The sequence below is a fragment of the Rana temporaria genome, chromosome 4 (genome assembly GCF_905171775.1).
Source record: "Rana temporaria chromosome 4, aRanTem1.1, whole genome shotgun sequence".
Classification (NCBI taxonomy): Eukaryota; Metazoa; Chordata; class Amphibia; order Anura; family Ranidae; genus Rana; species Rana temporaria.
In genome coordinates this window covers 237,137,616-237,159,297 of record NC_053492.1, presented here as the reverse complement: position 1 = coordinate 237,159,297, position 21,682 = coordinate 237,137,616, and the positions used below count along the sequence as shown (strand labels likewise).

Genomic DNA, 21,682 nt, shown 5'->3' with positions numbered 1-21,682 from the left:
ACCCATGAGTGGGCATGTGAAGCCCAGTTCCTCTTTTATTCCTGGTTTTCAGAGAGAGGTGCATGCTGGGCATTTTTTTTGCACAGTAATGCCCAGAGACTCCTGGGAAATGAGTGTAATCATTTCCCAGGAGGCAAAGGGGTCTTGGGACAGGAAGTTGAACCACCTAGGACCAGGAACTAAGCAGATTAGGAAATCTGCCTAGTAACAGCCAGATAAAAGTGAGTAAAAAAACATAATTTTTTTTTATTTTTTATTTTTTTACTTTAAAGGCAAGCTGTTAATAAAACAGTTAATTTTTAGGGTGGAACTTCGCTTTAAGGAATTGGCAGGGGCTTTTGGCATAAGTCAACCCGTAGCTTCCGATATGTCTTGGATATGGGTAACTGTGTGATAAATTTGCTATAATTCTTGACTCTGTCCACATGGGAGATTTGACACATGTTTGCATGTTCTAGTACATCCTGTTAAAATCTCTTTTGTATAACATAAAAGATTCAGTGGGGAGAGTGCGCGCCCCCTTGTAAAGGGACCATCAGGTGAGCAGACGTAGGAACTTGAACTCATCAGAGTCCCTAGTACAGTGGTTCTCAACCTGGGGGTTGAATTACAATTTGCCAGGGGTCCCCGAATCCTGGGCTGTTCCTGAAGCCCGGACCTCTCCCCCAGCCTTTTCGCGGCTTCCCAGCAGGGCTGTCCCTGGGGCTGCCAAGCTGGACTGTTCCTGGAGCCCGCGGCCGCCCACTCTGCCTCTTCGCAGCTGCCCATTCAGTCCACGGCATGGGTGGGGGGAGAGACTAGAAGTCAGCTGACTGATGAGGAATGTGGAGGGGGAGGAGCCGGAGGAGACCCCATCCTGATTATGGCATAGGTGTCACTGCTGCGAGACACCACATAGCTGAAGTCACAATGAGTAACACTACCTGTGATTAGAGTTGCCATTAAAAGTCCCCACTACAGTTCTCAGATTAGCAGATGACCTTGATCAAGAGCATTTAAGTTGGCTGATCCAAACTCCCCCACCCAGCACTGCCACTCATCCCAACTCCCCACCAACACTGCCACTAATACCATTCCCCCCACCAAGGAATAAGAGAAGGAATACAAATGGAGAATACATGGAAGGTAGTGGAAAAGAGAGAGGGGGAAAAAAAGAATGAAAAAGAGAAAGAAAGAGGAAATTAGTATAGCGACAGATGAAAGGTTAAGAAATGAGTCCAAAGAGAGAGAGTGGTCCATCCTAAAATGTACCATAAGGGGTTTTAATACTGTATGAGTGGAAGGGACTCGGGGAGCGCTAAATGTCCGTGGGTTAGAGGCGCAAATTTCTTGCCTTGGGTGCCGACAACCCACTCTACTAAAATAATTTTACTGTTAGGGGTCCCCACAACTTGGGAAATTTTATCAAGGGGTCATGGCAGTAGAAAAGTTGAGAACCACTGCCCTAGTAAGTATAAGAAGTCATCAGATGATTTAACCCTGCAACATCTACCAAGAAATTGAAGTTTCAATTTTAAATGGATTAGTTCTTTCAGCAATTAACTGTTAAATGCAAAATGTAATTGAAAGCTTATGTACAGATTTCTTTCCTCAGGCCAAGCAGTGAAACACTTTCTTGTGCTGTGATAGATGGAGTGACTTCCTTGGATTCTAAATTCCAAGGTAAGTAAAATAAAAAGGAAACTATAGTGTATTTCCAGTTAATGCACAGTTTATTGGTTATTTTAACTGTTCCAGACGGGAGCACTTTATACATAGTTATATTGGACCGATGCAACTATGTATATACCATAACTGGCCGATGCCCCCTGGAAGCTGGGAATCACTGAAGTAGATGGCACTACGTCGGTGATCTCCACTTGCTTCTGGGTCCTGTGCCTAGCGCCAGACTTCTGTATTCTCGGCACAGGATGTCAGCCACTCGGCGTGAGCCCTATTCAGAAAATGCTTTTGCATTTTAATTAATTAAAAGCGTTTGGACAAGGTGGAGAGTGTGACAACACCCTATGTTGTCCAATTGGAGAAAGCTTTGCATTCACTGGGCACGGATAGGCACTGTTAGGCAGCAATGATGGGCAGCACTGATTGGCGCCACTGTTGGGACTGCACTGATAATCGGGATCACTTCCATGATCAGCTGTGATTGGACACAGCTGATTACACGGTAAAGGGCCACTGTAATTGGCCCTTTACCCTGATCTGTGATCAGCTGTGTCCGAAAGGATCAGAGCGTGCCACGGTGCGTGCGGGCAGTGTGACCACATGACGACATCCATGGACCCCCCTCCCGGCAAACTAAGCCCACGTTGTAGCTGTCTTTCGGGAAGTGGTTAAAGAAGTGTGTCTGCGGCATGCAAGAGAAGATATCGTAGGGCATGAGAGCTGGAAGCATTTGCAGGAGGAGTGCAGATGGTATGACCGCGGACAGTATATGCAGTAGAGGAGTTTGAAGAACATAGCAGTAGGTGCAGGAGAAGAGTGCCGAGGGCGTGATATGGGGCAGTATGTGCAAGAGAAGGCAGCGGGTATGACAGCAAGCAGTATGTGCAAGAAAGAATTCTGAAGGTAGGACAGATGACAGTATGCGCAGAAGAACAATCTGGACAGTATGGCGGAGGGCAGTGAGTATGTCAACTGTACATATGTGTTAAAGTGCAGTGGGTATGGAAGGATGTGCAGAAGAGGAGTGCTGAAGAAATGACAGCAGTCAGTATGTGCAAAGGAGGGCAGTGTGTATGAGCGCAAGTAGTATGTACTGGAAAGAAGGGCAGAGGTTATAAGGGAGGTGGAGGAGGATAATTACATTTACAGGAGAGAGGCAGAGGGTGTGACAGTGGGCAGTAGGTGCAGGGGAGGAGGGAAATGGGTAGGACATCAGTATGTATGTGCAGGAGATGGGAGTGGCAGGTACGACAGGTAGTTTGTGCAGCAGAGGAGCGTGGAGGGTATTTTGGTAACAATATGTGCAAGAGGGGATTGGAGGGGGGTCAACCTGTTGACTTGCAATTTGTGGTTACTTCTCCTTATAAAATTTAGCAGCAATTAACTAAGAATCATTGTAGCAGGGGTGGATAAGTGAACCCCATAATGCATTTGGCACCCATTTTCAAAACTGAGCAGTTATAAAGCAGCAGTGTGGGATTTAAGCTATTCACACAGAGGGTTTTACAGAAGAGGTAGATATAAGAAGAGGTAGATATCAGAATTGGTGTCATAGATATAGGCCTGCTGAAATTGAAGCCGGTTATTCTGGGGCTCAAGAGGTGTCGGGGAGCTTGTCAGCAGTACCGTAGCTTCTGACCAGGTGGTAATGGTACTGAAACTGGAGGGATTGTGTAATTGGAACTTATGGAGGTTCAAAAGATGACCCCAAAATTTGAATCCAGGGACAGTGGAGGTGGCATGATATTGGAAAATCGGGCTGGGCTTTATTGCTGGGCAGTGTTTAAGCAGAAAATGGTGCAGTAGATTTGTAATTACTATTGGATCAGGATTGATGGAGATAAAACTGGTATTTGGTGTGGTGGAACTAATAAATAAGGGTGGACAGGAGACTGCGTGCTGAGAGGTTATCCCATATGCCCTGAAGAATGGGCGCCAAGGGGTTAATGCACATGAGTTGTGGACTGTGATCTAAGGGATAATATTCATACTCTGGGGACAAGTCATTGAGAGGGGACAAATTTCCTCTGAATTGCCACTTTTGCAAACCTCTGTTTTACAATAACGTAAAGAAAAATTAGACAATGGAGTTGTAAAACCAGTTTATTGTGTTAGTTTTTTTACATGTGTTTATAATAAAGAAAAAAAAAATAGACTTTTGGTAATGCACAAAACTGCTATAAGCTTGCATTTATATTCTGTGTGCTGTATTGTAGACAAAAGTGAACCTACTAGAAGTCTTCTAATATTTATTCATTTATTAAAGACTATGGACTGGTGACTACACCCCAGCTACACTATGTTGTCTGTTGCCGAAATACAGATGGAGGATATGGTGAACCAACGATTGAAGGATATTACCAAAAACTTTCCAAAGCATTTAAAGAATTGGTCAAACAGGTAATACATCTTACAGCTGCGGCCAAGTGAACATTCTAATTTGCTGGCATACTGTTTGCAATGCTTATACTGGCATTGATTATGTATGCAGTTTTCTGGAAATCTGCAAATGCGCTGAATCTACGATTATTCATGCGAGTACAACGTGAGTGCCACGTACCTTTTTATGTTGACACCCATTTCAGTTCTACGCACCCTGGGCTTGTCTAGGATTTCAATTGTACACTTGCACCCAGCTTTATGCCTACTTTACAAGAAAACTATCCTTGCAGTGAATTGTAGATTTTATAAAAGACTGCAGAGACACTAGAAAGGCTGTTGTTCATACCCTGCTCTTCTCCTATCATACTATACAAGAAAACATAGCAGTGAGTTATAGTTATAAATGGATTGCACAGAGACTGTTGACAAACTGCAGTCACACACATTTGAAAAGAATCATGACCATTGCATACAATCTGAATAAATCCTAATTCCACCCAACAAGTGAAACCAGTCATTGAGATGCCTATGCTATGACAATTCTGCAGTTCTTCTAAATGCCATACATTTGAGTTTTCTGAGGTATCTGCCCTTAAAGTGGTTGTTAACCCACTTTGACAACTTCATATAATCCTCCTTGTTTCCTAACTACAAGTGCTCCTGTCTGTTTTTTATATAAAAAATAAAATGCCTTCTTTAGCTCACTTCAGAGCGTCTCTCGGTGCTCATGTGACAGGCTGACCCTCTCCTCTCCCCGTTTGACAGCTGCAGCGGGTGGGGCTGAGGTTCCCCCACTGATGTTAGGCGGGACAATAGAGGGAGCAGACCGGTCATGTAAGTGCTGGGAGATGCTCTGAAATGAAGTAAAGAAGGCTTTTATTTTTTTATTAAAAACTGAGACGAGCACCTATCATTAGGAAACACGGACGATTTTATAGTAAAGTAAATGTTATTTTAGCAGCAGGGAGGGGGTGGAGGACAGGAGGGCTGCGACTGACAGTGACGTAAACTGACCATGGTGTCGGAGCTCAGAAGCCATGATATACAGTGGACAGTTTATAGAGGGGAGGGCATAGCCAGGCAGGATCAGACAGTTTTTTTTAGGTGATATGGGGGACCAAATTACACAGTACAAGCTTTAAAGGAACAGGATGTTATTCCTTTGTTAACCCCTCCTGAGCAGAGTCTGATTTTAGTTTCTGATCAGGCGCTTTTTTTTTTTTTTTATAAAAATATATATATATAATATGACACAAAGAACCCTACAGTGGGTTTGTTTGGAAGTATCTCCTAAGTGGGGGTATCCAATTCTTTAGATTACTGGACTGACTAATAGAATTTAGTGGCCTGGAACATTTAAAATGACAGTAAAATTTGAAGCGCTGAGCAGGTGGGCCTTTGTGGCTTGTGTGCTCCTGATTTTCCTATACGTTTTGACCTGGAGACTTTTATTTTTTATTATTCAATGAAGATGTCTCTTATTAATATGACACTCATGCCTTGGTGTTGGATAACAATATGGTTGGGCTGATACTGTCCAAAATTGTCCCCACTAATGGGGCAAGATAAACTTGAATACTAAACAGCACCTGCTCCTCCTTGATGCTAATCCCTCTTAAGGCGGCTATGCCTGTGATCAACACCTATATGTATCTGCAACCTTGGATGAATAAATAATGCTTTGGTTATTTGCATAACTAGCATACATGCACAATGTGTTTAAACTAAATACAATTAATGATACTTTAAAGAATATGAAGTGATATTAGTGCAAAAAGTGCTGTAGTGCTCCATGTCCCAACAATGTCAATACATCCTCCTGCTGAGGGTAGTATAAAAATCCAAGATGTTGGGCTCCTTTGCCTTTTATCGCAGGAGTCGTCTACTGTGCCCGTAGGCTATTTACTGGCGACCAAACCCAATTCGTATCCTCTGGTGTCCTCTAACTCCTCTGTAATGGATATCCTCCAATTGTGACTCCGGGGCTTACGGGATGAGTAGTGTGCAGCATATGGGGTATGGAAAAGAGAGCTCCTTATAGAGTAATCTCAGGTTTATTGTTAAAAACAACTTTACAAATTTAAAAAAAAAAAAAAACTCACAATGACAGAACCGGCATCACTAGAAAACCCTTGGCCCTACTAGTATGGCGACGTAACTTTTCAGCTCCTAACTTTTCACTTCATGTTCTTTGATGTATCATTAATTGTATTTGGTTTACACAGATTATGCATGTATGAAAGTTATGCAATAGTTATTCACCCAAGGTTGTAGATGCATATAGGATTTGATCATGGCCTTAAGAGGGATTGGCATCAAGGAGGAGCAGGGGTTGTTTGTTTAGTATTTAAATGTCAATTTTTATTACCCTTGCAGAATGCTAAATGAGGGATGGGAGCTTGGTCCTTCCTAGAGGGCATCTGCACATGTATGGCCATTATCAATCGTGACTGTGTAGATGTATAGTATATAATTTGGTAACCCCCCCCTGGTGAAATTTGCATTGCCCAAAGAACATACACAGGACTAATGTTAGAAAGTCCATCAATTTACTTGCAAGAAAATAATAAAATACGAAAACCTGTTGGTGAAAGCAGTTCTCAAATGAAAAACAAACATTTCTTAGTGTTTATCATGGTCAGAAATTTGACGAAGACCTGATTTCCATCTTTTTGTGTTTCCTTTTACATGCTGTTGTCTTTAGGCTCCTGGCTGTGGTGATGAGCTCAGGTGCTTGAATGTAGATGGAGCTAATGGTATTGGTGCTTTGAAGCTAAGGGAGATGGAACAATATCTACAGTCTGTGCTTTCCATACAGTTTTTTAATGATGGTTCTAAAGGGAAGCTCAACTATATGTGTGGCGCTGACTATGTGAAGGTGCAGCAGAAATCTCCTGAAGGTAAGGAATTTACTTGTGGGAATGTTTTTTTGCAATTTTTGACATGCCTAGTTTCAGATTCTGTTTTTATACTCTGCCAATGTAACTTCTCGATTTGTTTCCAGGCATGGATATTAACCCTACTGAGCGATATTGCTCATTTGATGGGGATGCTGACCGCATTGTCTACTATTACCATGATGTTAACAATGTGTTCCATCTTCTTGATGGAGATAAAATTGCTACTTTAATAAGCACTTTCATCAAAGAACTTTTATTGGAGGTATTGTATGAATTTATCCTATATTGTCTGCATGTCGAACACAAGGCTATGACAAGTCAAAGGCTACTGACCTAGCCAGTTGCCTCCAGAACATTTCTCCCAGCAATCTTTGGGACAAGTCAATGTCATGGGTGGGTTGTATACTGTGCACAGACCCTTCTAGCTCCAGCAAAGGGTGTGGGTTAGTGACCAGCCTTGCAGCACCTAGTACACCTCTTGGATAGACCATAAATAATAATAAAAAAAAGATTAGCACACAATCCAGGATGACATTAATCGGCAAGGCAGTTAACAGTTATACAAACAAAATAAATCTGCGCTATCAGTGTAGTGAGCAGCCACAAACCTAGTGAAACAAGAAAGTAATACAAATATGGAAAAATACAAATAAGTGGCGCTGAATAAATGATAGAAAAAATAAATCAACATCAAATATCAATGGAATCAGAATGAAAAGTCCATATGTTTAACAAATAATACTGGATCGTGAATAATTGCACTGTGGATGGATGATCTTATATGCTGAAAGACTTCAAACACCAAAGTGAGATGAAATAAATAACTGTGATGAGTGAATGACCACCACCAGGAAAAGAGGCTTACCAGAGGTATTGAACCCTAATAAGCATACGCTCAGAGGGTCAATACAGACTTTATGTGGGTGGTTGAAAACCCCATCAATCAGATCTGGATGTCCAGTTGAAACGATAACCTGAAGGGATCACTTTAGGCCAGAGCAGGAGGGATAACGACAGCTCAACGATGGCTCATAAGGAATCAGATTATGTCCAAGGTACATAAAAGAAAACGAAGTCGCATAGTGTGATACCGTAAAAATAATAATATTTAATAACGGTTAAAAACACTTACAGTTGCGATAAAAACAAAGGGCATCAATGAAAGGTTGTGCATGGCAGCAGCAGAGTCCCGACGCGTTTCGATCTAGTCGATCATCATCTGGGGTAAACTCTGCTGTTGCTACCATGCTTGTATATGAAAAATGACCCCATCAAACCATTTCCGCTGGCGTGTACACACCATAGGATCTATCTGCTGAAACCCATTTGCTGGGATTTATCTGCGGATGGATTCTATGGTGTGTACGGGGCCTTAGACTTGTTTATAAATGAGTTGATGTCCCATTCTACATTGAGTCCTAACGGTGTAGGTGTGCCAAGTTCGTGAATCCAAAAAGTTTCTAATTGTGATACCCCACAAGTTTTTGGGGCACCCCTCCATGGGGGAACAAACTGGTCTATAACTAGAAACTGAGTTCCGGTTGGATTTCTGGCGTGATGTGCTTTATAGTGTCTGGGTACTGTATGATGGGTATCCCCAGCTATGATAAGAGCTATATGTTCCGACACTCTTACTGAGAACTTGCGAATAGTGCGGCCAACATATTGTTGGCCGCAGGGACAAGTTATAAGGTACACTACGTATTTCGTAGCACATGTGCAAAACCGTTTGATCGGATAAACTTTTCCAGTGGTTGAAGAACGGAATTCGAGACTTTTTGCTCTTCCAGAAACATTATATTGGCATACTTTGCATTTTTTGCATGGATGATAACCTACCAATTGATGGAAAAAGGTAGGACGTGTTGGAGGATTAATGATGTTGGGAGCAATTTTGCTCTGGAGTGTTGGTGCGCCCTTGAATATTACTTTGGTGCGTTCAGGTAAAACCGTCCCCAAAACACTGTCATTTCTTAGTATGTCCCAATGTTTGGACACAATAGACTTAATCTGTTTGTGTTGGGTTGAAAATGACGTTAATAGAGACCATTTGAAGCTGTCGTCTTCTTCACGTTTGGGTTTAATTTCCAATAGAGAGCTCCTGTTAGTCTCCAAGACTGTCTGAAAGTCGGATTCTACAGATGTTGGATTGTACCCTTTATCAATGAACCTTTTCTTAAGAACATCTGCTTGTATGCAAAAGATGTCCGTGTTGGAACAGTTCCTGCGTAGCCTAAGAAACTGACTTTTAGGAATAGAGTTAAGCCATAAGGGGTGATGGCAACTGTCAATTGGTATAAAGCCATTGCGATCAGTTTTTTTGAAAAAAAAATATTTGTTAAACATATGGACTTTTCATTCTGATTCCGTTGATATTTGATGTTGATTTATTTTTTCTATCATTTTTGTCATTTATTCAGCGCCACTTATTTGTATTTTTCCAAGGCAGTTAACAGTGTAGCAAGTGTCATACCTCAGATTGACAGCTAATTCTCAGAAGTGAGAAACCACACAAGTCCAATCCTTGGCATCTTACTTTCAGGCTGGGCTCACACCTATGTGGATTTCCCCGCATCCAATTCGCATAGCAGGAGAATGTGACCGGCTCTCTATGGAGTGGGTTCACATATCTCGGGGGCGGCTGCGGAGCGCACTGTGCGTCTTTGGCAAAGATTCGTCCCTGAAACGGAGAACAGGGACGCACAGCGTTCGTGTGTGATCCGCAGCCGGTTTAGGTGTGAACTGAGCCTAAATATTTGGGCAGGGTTTAAAAGCCCAAAAATAATATTATTTATTATTATTATTGTTAAAACGAAATTTACTAAACGGCAGCAAAAAAAAACTGTCCATGTCTGTGCTTGCTATGTTGGCGGACATAATTTAAATTAAGCTATTATAATTTATAGGACAACTATCATCATGACTTATAATAATTCTGCCTGTCTTTGCTCTTTTAGCAGTACATATACTCCCCATTTCACATTATTGGTGGTAACATGCATATTTGGACTGCAGTATGTTTAGATGAGTAATGCACCAGGATATTCTAGAAAAACAGCCAAACCGTTCTTGCTGTATTATATATTTGCTAAAACATCTGTGATATTTTGGCTTGACTGCTGTGGTTTTTCCATTGAAAAGCATCTGAGGGCTTGGTACAGTTAGGATCTCCTTTGCTGTTGTCCAGAGAAATCAAATGCAAGCAAGAGGTGTAAAGACAATCCAAGCAAAGGAATGACAGTGCACTCCAGTGTTATGTTGCAAGCATCAAATGTGGCTGTAAAACTAATTTGGGAACCAAATTCTCGATGGTTGTCTTTTTTAACGGCATTTAGAATGTAACAGTCAAAATAGGAAAGGCCGGCAACTCCCTCTCCATATCCAAATGTAAATGATTATTGGTGCATGTAAAAAGATACAAGGGCTGATGCATTTCGGCTCACCGCCTTAGTCACAGTTCCTATTTTGACTGTTGCCTTAGTGTTGTCCAGAGGACACAACAGCCTAAACACCCTATCGTGGACTCTACTTCTATACTGGGGAGACGCCCTTGGTGAGAGCGCTGCATTTATTTTCATGTATCTATAATGTATACATGGCCTAGGCTGTTAATACAGGTATGTCATTGTCACAAAAGTGTTTTAGTGTTGTGTTTTTTTTTTTTGCTTAGGCCAATTTAAACCTGAAAATGGCAGTTGTGCAAACAGCATATGCGAATGGAAGCTCTACACGTTACTTGGAGGAAGTCATGAAGGTAATTGGAATTTTGTTCATTTAGATTTGTAACTTGTATACAGCCAACACCCATGATTGAAAGGGGAGGGGTGGTACTGGGGCATGTCCAATAAAAAAATTGTTAAACTGATTGTAAAGTCTTTTTATTATTGTAAAAAATAAATAAACATTGTATACTTGCTCGGTTGCAGTGGATTTGCACAGAGCAGCCTGGATTCTCCTCTTCACGGGTCCCTCGTCTGTGCTTCTTGCCCCCTCCTGTTCTGTGCCCCCACAGAAAGCGGCTTGCTATGGGGGCACCTGAGCTGAGTCACAGCTGGCTAAATCTCAGATAGCTGAGACACTCACTGGACAGAGAGGGACCTCAGGTAAGGGGTGGGGGTGGAGTATGGAGCTGCTGCTGCACATGGAAGGCTTTTTATCTTGATGCATGACGATAAAAAAAAATCTGCCTTTACACCCACTTTAAGGGAAGGTTATTGATTTCCTGGTTTTTATTTAGTTTGTGAAGACTCTTGATTCCTTAATGATTTAGATTGTTCATTAACTCCTATTTACTGAGATGAAAAAAAAAAAAAAAATGAAGGTTATATTGAAGAGTTGACATCTTTATTACTGAAACTCTTTGCCATATGCTAGGCACATAAAGCTGTGAATCTAAATTTCATATATTCTTGTGAATGCCATCAACTTGGTTTTAGCAGCTGCCATTATGGTTGTCTCAATGCCAATTTTATTAATATTTTATTTTTTGTAAATGCACAGCAATCCGTTCTCTGGCACCACTCCAATCGCCTTAGGTTTACTCGATAAATCTCCAATGGAGTTTAAGGGTGTTCCCTTTGGCTCTCTAATAGTTTGGGGTTGAAGGGGTAGCGTTTGGTGCACAACCTGGCTGTCCAGCAGGATTGGAGTTGAGGAAGTATGCTTAGTACAGAGAAACGCATTTTCCATGTTCTTCCCAGGGGGGAAGGTGGAAGGTCGCAATGCAAAGCATACTGGTAAATGAGACCAGTAACAACCCGCCTAAAGCACTAAAGTGTTTGTTTATCGCCCGCCTGCTCGCAGTTTTGAAACTTACAATACAAGACTTTTTTTTATTATTTTTCCGAATGGGTTGTTTTACAATTTTCACATACCCTGTGGGCTATATATGGCTTATCTGACCCCCTGGAATTTAAGAGGTCTGGTATTCTAGGTGAGAGCACCACAAAACAAAAGTTGGTGGAAGTGTTTTACTGTGCGGCACACAATGCAGTTGTGGGGAGATTTACACTGCAAATGAAATGAAGATACATAGGACTGTTGAGGCCTCATACACGCTGGATGTTAAAATAACATTATAAAAATGCCATTAGCTTTGCAGTGAGTTTTTCAAAGTTTTTGCAATAGCGTTTTTTAGTGTTTGTTTTTTTTTTCTCTTACTCGATCAAAAACGCTGGTGGGCCATGTTTTAGAGCCTTTATGAACATTAGAGCATTTTTACAGCTGAAAACGTCTTTCAGAACCCACACCTGCTCAAAAACGCCACATCCTAAAACTGCTAACACCACCCTATGTGTGCATGGACACATGGGATAACCTAATGTAGAGTTTTAATGACTGTAGAAAAAAAAAGTCTACAACCAAAAACAGCTGCTGTAAAAACGTCAAACGTGTGCATGAGGCCTTAATGAATTGTACAAAACACCAGGTAGCCACGTTTCATTACATTTCACAGAAAATTACAGAGCTGCAGATTTGAAAAGGAAAAGTAATTTTTAATTACCCTCAATTACAATATGACTTGTGTCGCGAGCAGTTGCGGCCCTTCTATTAGCAGCGAACGGGTGCCGCCCCCTCATCCATGCGGCTGGCCCACTTATCTACATAGAGGGCGCCAGATGCATTGATTCCAATGGCAGGGGTGTATTTTTTTGAAGCGCGTGATTAGAGCCATAGGCTCTGCGCGCCCCAATCCCACCCAGCTGTGTCACAATAGTAAATATTTACTATCGCCACACTGATCCTCCTCCTGGCCATTCAGGAAGCGGGTCTTGAGATCATCCAATTGGCTGAAAGGACAGGTGATCTTATTGGATGCCTGGCGGAAGCCATCGTGATGCAGAAGTGAAGGATACAGGAGCCACTGCCCCCGCCCACCCGCAACCTAGATGGGGTAAGAAGGGGGGGTGCCACCAATCACCCGAGGGGGGTTGTTGACCCCCCCCCAAAAAAACACCACTGGTCGCCAGTATATGCTATATATATGTATGTGTGTGTGTATATATATATATATATATATATATATATATATATATATATATATATATATATATATATATATATATATATATATATATATATATATAGTGTGTGTATATAATTTTTATTTTATTTTTTTTCACAAAAGTGGAGTTGCCCTTTTAAAGAGGAGCTCCAGTCTCTCCCCAAAAAATTAAGCCAGCAGCTACAAATACTGTAGCTGCTGACCTTTTTTTTTTTTCTATTTAGGGTCGCTTACCGGTCCAGGGATCCAGTGCTGTCCTCACCCGAGCCAACTCTACAATCGGCTTTGGGTCCAGGCCGTCGCATCTTAACTATGGGAAGACTGGCAGTAAAGCCTTTTAGCATCACAGCTGGCTTACCACTGCACATGTGTGAGCTGCACTGCGCGTTGTGTGGTCCTGCAGTCTTCTGGTATCTGTGTGTCCCAGAAGGCTGTGGTGGAAGGAAGGGGGGGCTGAACTTTTGGGTGAAGTTTTGTTTTCTACATGGGATTGGGAGTTTACAGTTTTAATAAAATACACTTGCTCGCCTACTCTGTGTGTAGAGTGTACACTGAGCAAGAAAGCGCAGCTCAGTTTACATTCTGGCACAAATGCGTTGACTGGACCCCTGAACATGTGCAGAAGTGACATCACACATTGGCCAGTGAAGTTCACAGCCTAGCACCTGGAAAAAGCCTGGTAAAAGATACTGGGGAGGGATCTCGGACCGTTGAAGGAGAGGTAAATATTGCAAAGCTTAGTTTCTCTTATCGTCCATGGACGGACACGGCTCCTTAAATCTTGACAAGTGGGTTATGTTATGGTACATGTTACTTTAACAGAGTTGAACAGCCCCGCCCAGGGGGCAGTCGCTCCAGACATAATCCTCCTCCCTGTTGCATGCAGCTCAGTTTTTTTTTTTTTCTGCCTAGCAAAGGATAAGGACGTATGGCTCCCTTTGAGCCCAGCGCCCTGAGGAAATGTTTTCTTTATTTTATTGAGAATCTTCTATCAACTGTCGGCTGAGAGACAGGCTGGATATATAGATCCTTGTAGTCTCCTCAGTCCGGCCAGCGAGCATGAGCACATCATTGCTTAAAGGTTGGGTCTGCCACGACATACCCCATGACTCCTGGGGTGGCCGGTGAGCTTTTGCTCCAGGGTACACACATGACTGGGCTGTGGTGTTGTCTCACTCACAGTGGACCGGGCTGACGGCTACTCCAACGCGGTTGTATGCCTGTCAGGAATGCGTCAGCGATTCCTCGCATGGACGGGTAAGTACAGTCCTTCCCGCTTCGGCCGGTATGGCTGGGCATTCCTGGGGTGAGGGGGTCCTCCTATCCTGCTTTCCCTGCTCTGTCATATTTCCCTCTGTTGCTATGCTGCAGCTGCCAGGGTGGACCTGTGGGGGGGGGCTCCTTTTCCCACCAAAATCCTATTGGTGGCCATTTTGTTGTGGTTGCGCTATGGCGCATCTTACATTTGCAGTCGGTCATTTTACGGTGGCCATGCCCTACTCTATCTGTTATTTAGAGTACAAAGGCACAGAATAAATGCACTAAAAATAGAAAAAACAAAGGAAATACAAAAATACAGCACAAAGCCCACAAATTACTGTTAAATTATTTCAATATAGCACCTGTACCCCTCTAACATACTTGACAAACTAATAAATATCCCACAAGGAACAATAAGAACTACGTTCTCAACAGAGTAATGGACGGGCCCATCTCCTCTATCCAGCTAGACCATATTGCAGCAAACTTATGTAGAGCATTGCGAGAGAAGTACATACTGTATTTGCTGGCGTATAAGACTACCTTTTACACTTAAAAAATCTGGCCAACAAGCAGGGATCGTCTTATACGCCAGGTCAGCTGCTCGGATGCCTGCTGGATGTGCGTTAATACTGTATGTAGCTTCGGCTACATACAGTAAATGCCGCTTAGCCAATCCCGGTGAGCGATGTATTCAAATGAATACAGAGTAACAACCTCTGCCAATCCGAGCAGGCTACATACAGTAGCTTGCTCGAATTGGCTTTGAGAGTCAGAGAGGCGCGGGCTGATGTTACAGCCTCTGCCAATCCAAGCAGGCTTTGTATTCATTAATAGAATACATTGCTCGCCGTGATTGGCTCCAGCTCCAGCAAGAAGGAAGAAGAATATGGCTCCAGTTCCAGCAAGAATGAAGGATATGACTCCAGAAGGAAGAAATATGAAGCGTCGGAAGCCTCGGAAAGGGGGTCTTCTTAAATGGTGAGTACAGGCAAAAAATCTTAAAAAAAAAAAAAAAAAATGTAAAATAAGGAGGGCGTCGTATACGCCGGTCGCCTTATACACCGGCAAATATGGTACATTCTTCAAACAGAATATATTAATTCACTTCAGATTTACTCTCATATACTGATGGCGGAGTAGAGGATGCCCATCGTGAAGCAATCAGTTTTCGTGCAATAAAAAGATCTTAAAACTGAAACAATTTAACTTTGAGTCCAATATATTGGAATCGGCATATCTCAGGATACATACAAGTTCTGTGCATTTGATGGCTACTAAATGCTACTTGTCTTAAACATGCTAAACTGCTAACACTGCCACAGTTAAAGGCAGATAGCTTGGAGCAACGAAGAACTAATAAAGCCTTGAAGCGTATTTCCACTTTTGCAGTCAAATGTGAGAACTCCACTATGTTTGTGTTCTTATTAAAGCAACATGCCAAAAAATACAAAAAATTAAAAAAATCATACCTTCTCTGTTTGGAGCAGGCCTTTGGGCAGAGACTGCAAGCTACTGTAAACCATTTCACATGGAGTCTGTCTTGTCAAAGCCTGGGAACACTAAACATATGTTTGGGGGTTTTAACTAATCTTCTTCAGGCCTAAAATGAATGCAAAACCGTACTGGCAGTAAAAGGGGTTAAAGATGAATTCTAGATATTTTTATTTTTGTGTAGTTGAATCGTTCCAGCTTGGACCAATGTAACTATGCATATACCATACCCGAGCACTCCCATCTGGTAGCAAAGGGAAAGTAAAAATAGTAGCTGCACAGTTTGTTTAGGTTATTTGAAGATGCAATAATGTTTCAATGCGGTGTCAGTATGTCTACAGTTTGGATGTGTGGTAAAAATTTCATTTTTTTTATTTTATTTTTTTACTCCGTGGCTTTAATTATCTTTTGCTATTTTTAAATGTATTGCATTTGTTAACTGATTTTTATTTTTTTTACAGGTACCTGTATACTGTGCAAAAACTGGAGTGAAACATTTGCACCATAAAGCACAGGAGTTTGATATTGGGGTATATTTTGAGGCCAACGGTCATGGAACAGTGAGTTTTTTTTATTTTATTTTTTTCCATGGAATATATTTATAAAGCCGAGAATGTGACATTTGCTAAACATTCACTGTTGGTGTATCGTTCTGCTGCGTGCGTTTTTTTTTTTTTTTTGTTTTTTTATTAGTGATTCACTTCTGTGAATGTCATATTCTTATTTACTGATCAAGAAATATGCCCTTATATTTATATGGTTTTAACATATATTTTCATCTGCTTATCTAATAAATGTTTTTTTTTTTTTTTTTTTTTATCTCACTGGTTGAACCGTTTTCATACCTTGCATACATTGTAAGGTTGAAAAAATACCTCAGTCTATCCAGTTCAACCTGTGGTGTGAGTGTGTGCTTGTGTTTTTATCAATATTGCATTGTATATCTCTGTATGTTGTGATTGTTAAGGTGCCCTTGAAACTTTCGACTCCTTCCAATTGATACCACTGCTTGTGGAAGAGAATTCCACATCCTTACCGCTCTGTCAGTAAAGAACCCTCTACGCAGTTTAAGGTTAACCGCTTCTCTTCCAAATTGGGTAAATGGGTGCATGTCTTTTTTGAATTCCTTTTTTCACTGAAAAGGTTTTTCCCTATGCTAGGGTCACCAGTACAGTATTTGTACATCGCTATCGTATCCCCTCTCAAGTGTCTTCTCTCCAGAGAGAATAAGTTCAATGTTTGTGGTCTTTCCCCATAGCTGAGATTCTCTAGTCCCTTTTATTAGCTTTGTTGCCCTTCTCTGGATTCTCTCCAGTTCCAACACATCCTTCCTGAGGACTGGTGCCCAGAACGGGACAGCAGATAACGGTTTATCCCATCCTCTTTATCTTTTTTTGAATAAATTAAACATAATTGGTCAGATCTTTGGGAGGGGCACTTGCCCCACCGGACCATTCCAAGTACTCGCAATTTATCACCAACCTTTTTCGACCCACCCCTGTAGTGAGTTTTAATGCAGGTTCTCGCCCTATGGTCCATGCTGACAGACCTCAGTTTGTAAAGTAAACGTTTGTGGGGAACTGTATCAAATGCCTTTTTTATATCCAGATTCACCACATCCATAGGCCTTCCTTTTATCTATATGGCAGATCACTTCTTCATAGAACGTTAATAGATTGGTCTGGCAAGAATGATCAGCCATGAATAAGCACTGATTTTGTGCGAAACGTCGGCTGTTCCTGTTTTGATCTGGTGATGTATTTGCTGTTCATTTAATAAAAGACAACCTGTATGGTTTTTGGAGTGCGGCCATCCATCCTTCTATCTTTTATGCTTGCCTAGTGCACCGCCAGCACCCTTGAAATCCTGTAACAGTGTGTGACCGTATAGTAGATCCACCTGGAGCAGTGACTTTCTTTCTTCAAGAATGATTTTTCATGAATCCGTGCTGATTACCACTAATGACACTTTTTAGTACTAAAATCTTGGCTATAGTCTCTTATCAGTTGGGCTGACTGGTCTGTGGTTTGCAGGGATCACAGCTCTTTTTTTAAAATATTGGTACCATATTGGCTTTTCTTCAATCGGCTGGTACCATTCCTGTCAGTAACTGACCATAAAAATTAGGAACAATGATCTAGCTATCGCCTAGCTGAGTTCCTTAAGGACCCTCGGGTGCAAGCCCTCTGGTCCTGGTGACTTATTTATGTTACGTTTTTCAAGTTTATTTCTTATATGGTCTTCTGTTAGCCACGAGGGTGCATTCTGTGATGTTTTATTAACATTCTAGCCTTGGTTACTATATGCCCTCTTTTCCTTTGTGAAAACTGAGAAGCATGCATTCAAAACCTTAGCCTTCTCCTTTTTTGTAACCAAATTTCCTTTTGTGTGGCCAATATGTTCTGGCCTCACATTCCTACTGTATAAATAAATAAATAAATATATATATATATATTATATAATTTTTTTTTAAAGGATTTCTTGGTGTTTTTTTCACTCTCCTCCGATATGTGCCTTTTGTGGTTTATTTTAGCTGCCCTGATTGAGCTCTTACATTTCTTATTGCATTCTTTTGTTTTGTTGCAATGACCCCTCAGCCTTGTATTTTTAAAGTCCTTTCTTTTGCATGCATTTTTATGTTTGTTTAGCCACCGGGATTAATTTTAGCTCTTTTTTAAACTAAACTATAGTGCAATATTTTCACTCTATTTACAGTTGGTGTAATTTTCAAAACTCCAAATGTTACTTAGAATTGTGTACAAACATTATTCTCCATTTTTAGTCCTTTTTTTAGGACAGCTTACAGGAGCGGGGCTCCGACCCACCAACAGGAAATGCATGGTCCACATGAATGTAAAAAGCCTAGTCCAGTACCAGAGACCCTCAGTTGAATATGGTTCCTCTGGCCAGACAGGTTCTCATCACTTTTTAAAAAAAATTCTCCCTGCAGGCTGCCATGCTAGTGGCAGGGACCGTGTACAGGAGCAGTGTTCTGGAATGGGCTGTTCCCTGGAGCGGTTTCTCCTGTGGATCTTTTTGCCTTAAGGAAGACACTCTCTCCCATAAAGTCTTGTCCTCTGTACCTTCTTAAATAGGCCAGAAACAACTGATCCGTACAGGGTAAGGAGCTCTGGGGAGGCTCCAACCCTCTTGTGTCTTTCTGTTCTGGAAGGGTTGTTACCTTTTTGCAGATTCTTCATGCAGCCCACAGAAGCACAGGGCTGTATGATTTCAGGCAGGTGAGGTCATTTCCAGCAGACCCGCGATGAAGGCAGAAGTGCAGGTGCAATCACTTGTGTCATTTCCAGGGTGAAGCAAGCCCACATCCAGCATGGCGGGCTGGACCCCAAAACACACAGAACAGAGAGGATGCATGGACATGCCGTAGTAGTGGCACAATTCCTGGTGGTTGGGGGAGTCGGCTGCGCCACACTGGAGCACCACCACACAGACGGACCGGGGGATGAAGCTTTCAGCAGCTTATGAGGCAAGCGGAGACGGAACACTCAGTCTGCAAAATGATAGAAATGGCAGAGCACACAGGGCCAGTACCTAAGGCAGGAAAAAAGAGAGCCTGGCCCATTTTTTTTTTACTCAGTGGAGGGGGTTCAAAGTGGGATCTATGTGGCGAGGTGGTGGGCATTAGGCTGACTCTCTTTCAGTGGTCGGAGAGGTTGTATGCCCTTTTCTCTTTAGGGTATAGGGGTTTACACCTTTCTGGTTCTCAAATCGGTCTGACCGAGGCTTGTCAGATCTTTCCTCCCAGGCTTTAGCCTACAAAAGATAGAAGTGCAACCCACAACTTGCCCAAGAAAAGATGCACCTCATGCAAGAATAAACATTCTGTCTCCTGGAAGAAGCTGCTATGCCAGGATTATATAGACAAACTAGTAAGGGAAGCCACGGGGCTCTTTTAAGGGGATTTATGGACAGCATGAGAAAGGAAATGGCTCATACTTTTTAATCCTTTTTAGTTCCCTCCTGCAAGAATTCTCTACGCAGAAGTTGAACCCATTCCCTAGCATCTCTAGTGAGGTTTCAGCAGCACCTGTGCAGGTCACCGAAGAGCTGGGCTCTGTAGCTGCATTGGAGGAACCCTCTACTGTGGAACCTTGGATTACAGGCATAATCCATTCCAGGAGAATGCTCATAATCCAAAGTACTCGCAAATCAAAGCGAGTTTCGACACTTAAGTCAATAGAAACTAAAATAATTTTGTTTCCGCATTGACTTTAATAGGATGCAATACCGCATGCGGCCAGAGGCGGGGGGCGCCAGAGAGCCTTGGAAACTGCCAAAAAGGCCAGAGGACACTTCGGCTGACCTCGGCAAACCTCAGACTTCCTACCCGAGATTTGCAGAGGTCGGCCGTGCTGTCCTCGGGCCTGTCTGTGCATTTACGTATGACGACGTTCAGCTCTGGCGCCCCCCACCTCAGGCCAAAAGCGGTACTGTACACCGCTTTGGCCTGAATCATGCTCGTGTTGCTAGACAACACTCGCAAACCGAGTCACGATTTTTTAAAATACAGTGCTTGTATTGCAAAACGCTCATTAACCGCGTTGCTCGCAATCCGAGGTTCCACTGTACTTTTTGGGTTCCGATTTGGAGGACTATTGCAAGAAAGAACACCCCAAAAATAAAAAGGTTCCCCATCTGGGACCCTTGCAGTGCTTCAGGCTTTCATAGGAAAACCCTTTGAACCTATAGAAGATTACGTTTTAACATTGACACTAAAAACAGTGATTTTGGTCTTGGCTAGGAGGGTCAGTGAAATCCAAGCTATCTCGATTTTCAGAACCATACTGTACAATCATGCCAGACAAATTTGATTGTCTCTGGACAGAGCTTTTCTACCAAAAGTTTCACTGGACTTTCACAGGAAGTCACAATTCCCTTTTGTGGGAATTCAACAAATACAAAGGAATAACAGTTTAACAAGACAGATGTTGGATGCTTACTGGGGTACGTTGAATGTACCAAAGATTGGAGAATGCCCCGTATGTTTGCTTTTTCCAGACCAACAACGGCGGCGCGGGTCTCTGAAAATACAATTGCAAGATGAATGTGGTGTGCCATAGGGGCAGCCGATCGGACTCGTTCCCACCGACAGGAATACAAGCACATTTCACAAGGGCTATGGCCATGGCTTGGGCGGCAAGGCAGGAGCATCTTTGAGCCAGATCTGCAAAGCCGCTACCTGGATGAGTTTTCAGACGTTTGTTCGAAACTACTGTCTGAACCTCCTGTCCAGCTGTGACCAAGCTTTCAGGAGGAAAGTGCTCCAGGCTGTGATTATTTTTCTCAGTCTCACAAACTCTACTTCCAGGACAGCACTAATACTTTTCCTTTGTCTTGGTTTTGTTAACCTTTCTATAGAAATAGTTAACAGATAAATTACTCCATTTTTTTTCATGTACACCTTTTGTTTACAGAGCTCAACAGCTCAAGCTGCACACGTAAGTGAATCGGAGCAGTAACTTGTCACTCTCTCTCACTATATCATACATCTCAGTGAGGAGATACAGCAGCCTAAGAGATTTGCTAGCCAAACTGTCTGAGTTTAATAGTACAGTGTATAATAAAAAAAACAAAACGTAATTTGTCAACATAACTGTATCATTTGTTTTTTAATTACAGGCTTTGTTGTGTGACCTTAGATCTTTGTAGATGTGCATGTGAGTCGACAGCAATGGCAGTGGAATGTCTTTGTCAAAATAATTTCAATAGCTTTCCCATCATCTAAATTGCAAAGAGCACTGTATTCTGAGTGCACTATATTCCAAGTGAACATCTGGACTCCAGAAATAAACGTCATTGTTAAGGAGGATTATGCTGTAAGATAGACAATTACAGTAGGGAGAATAATGAAGGACAGGGCGTATAGTTGTAGGATGGAAAAACTTTTTGTACAGTCCAAACACTTTTTTTTGATGAAGCAGCTTTTGTAGTACCGTAGACAGATACTTAGCATACTGTT

The 21,682-nt window shown here is 42.1% G+C and overlaps 1 protein-coding gene across 1 annotated transcript in view; it reads left to right on the top strand.

Annotated features, from left to right (window-relative positions):
- Positions 1-21,682, top strand: part of PGM3 (phosphoglucomutase 3) — a 48,814-nt gene that overhangs the window by 14,860 nt on the left and 12,272 nt on the right. Inside the window, exons 4-9 of the mRNA XM_040350016.1 lie at positions 1,595-1,662; positions 3,929-4,062; positions 6,749-6,944; positions 7,049-7,206; positions 10,615-10,698; positions 16,164-16,262. Of these exons, the coding sequence (XP_040205950.1) occupies positions 1,595-1,662; positions 3,929-4,062; positions 6,749-6,944; positions 7,049-7,206; positions 10,615-10,698; positions 16,164-16,262 (739 nt within the window). The remainder of the gene's footprint in view (positions 1-1,594; positions 1,663-3,928; positions 4,063-6,748; positions 6,945-7,048; positions 7,207-10,614; positions 10,699-16,163; positions 16,263-21,682) is intronic.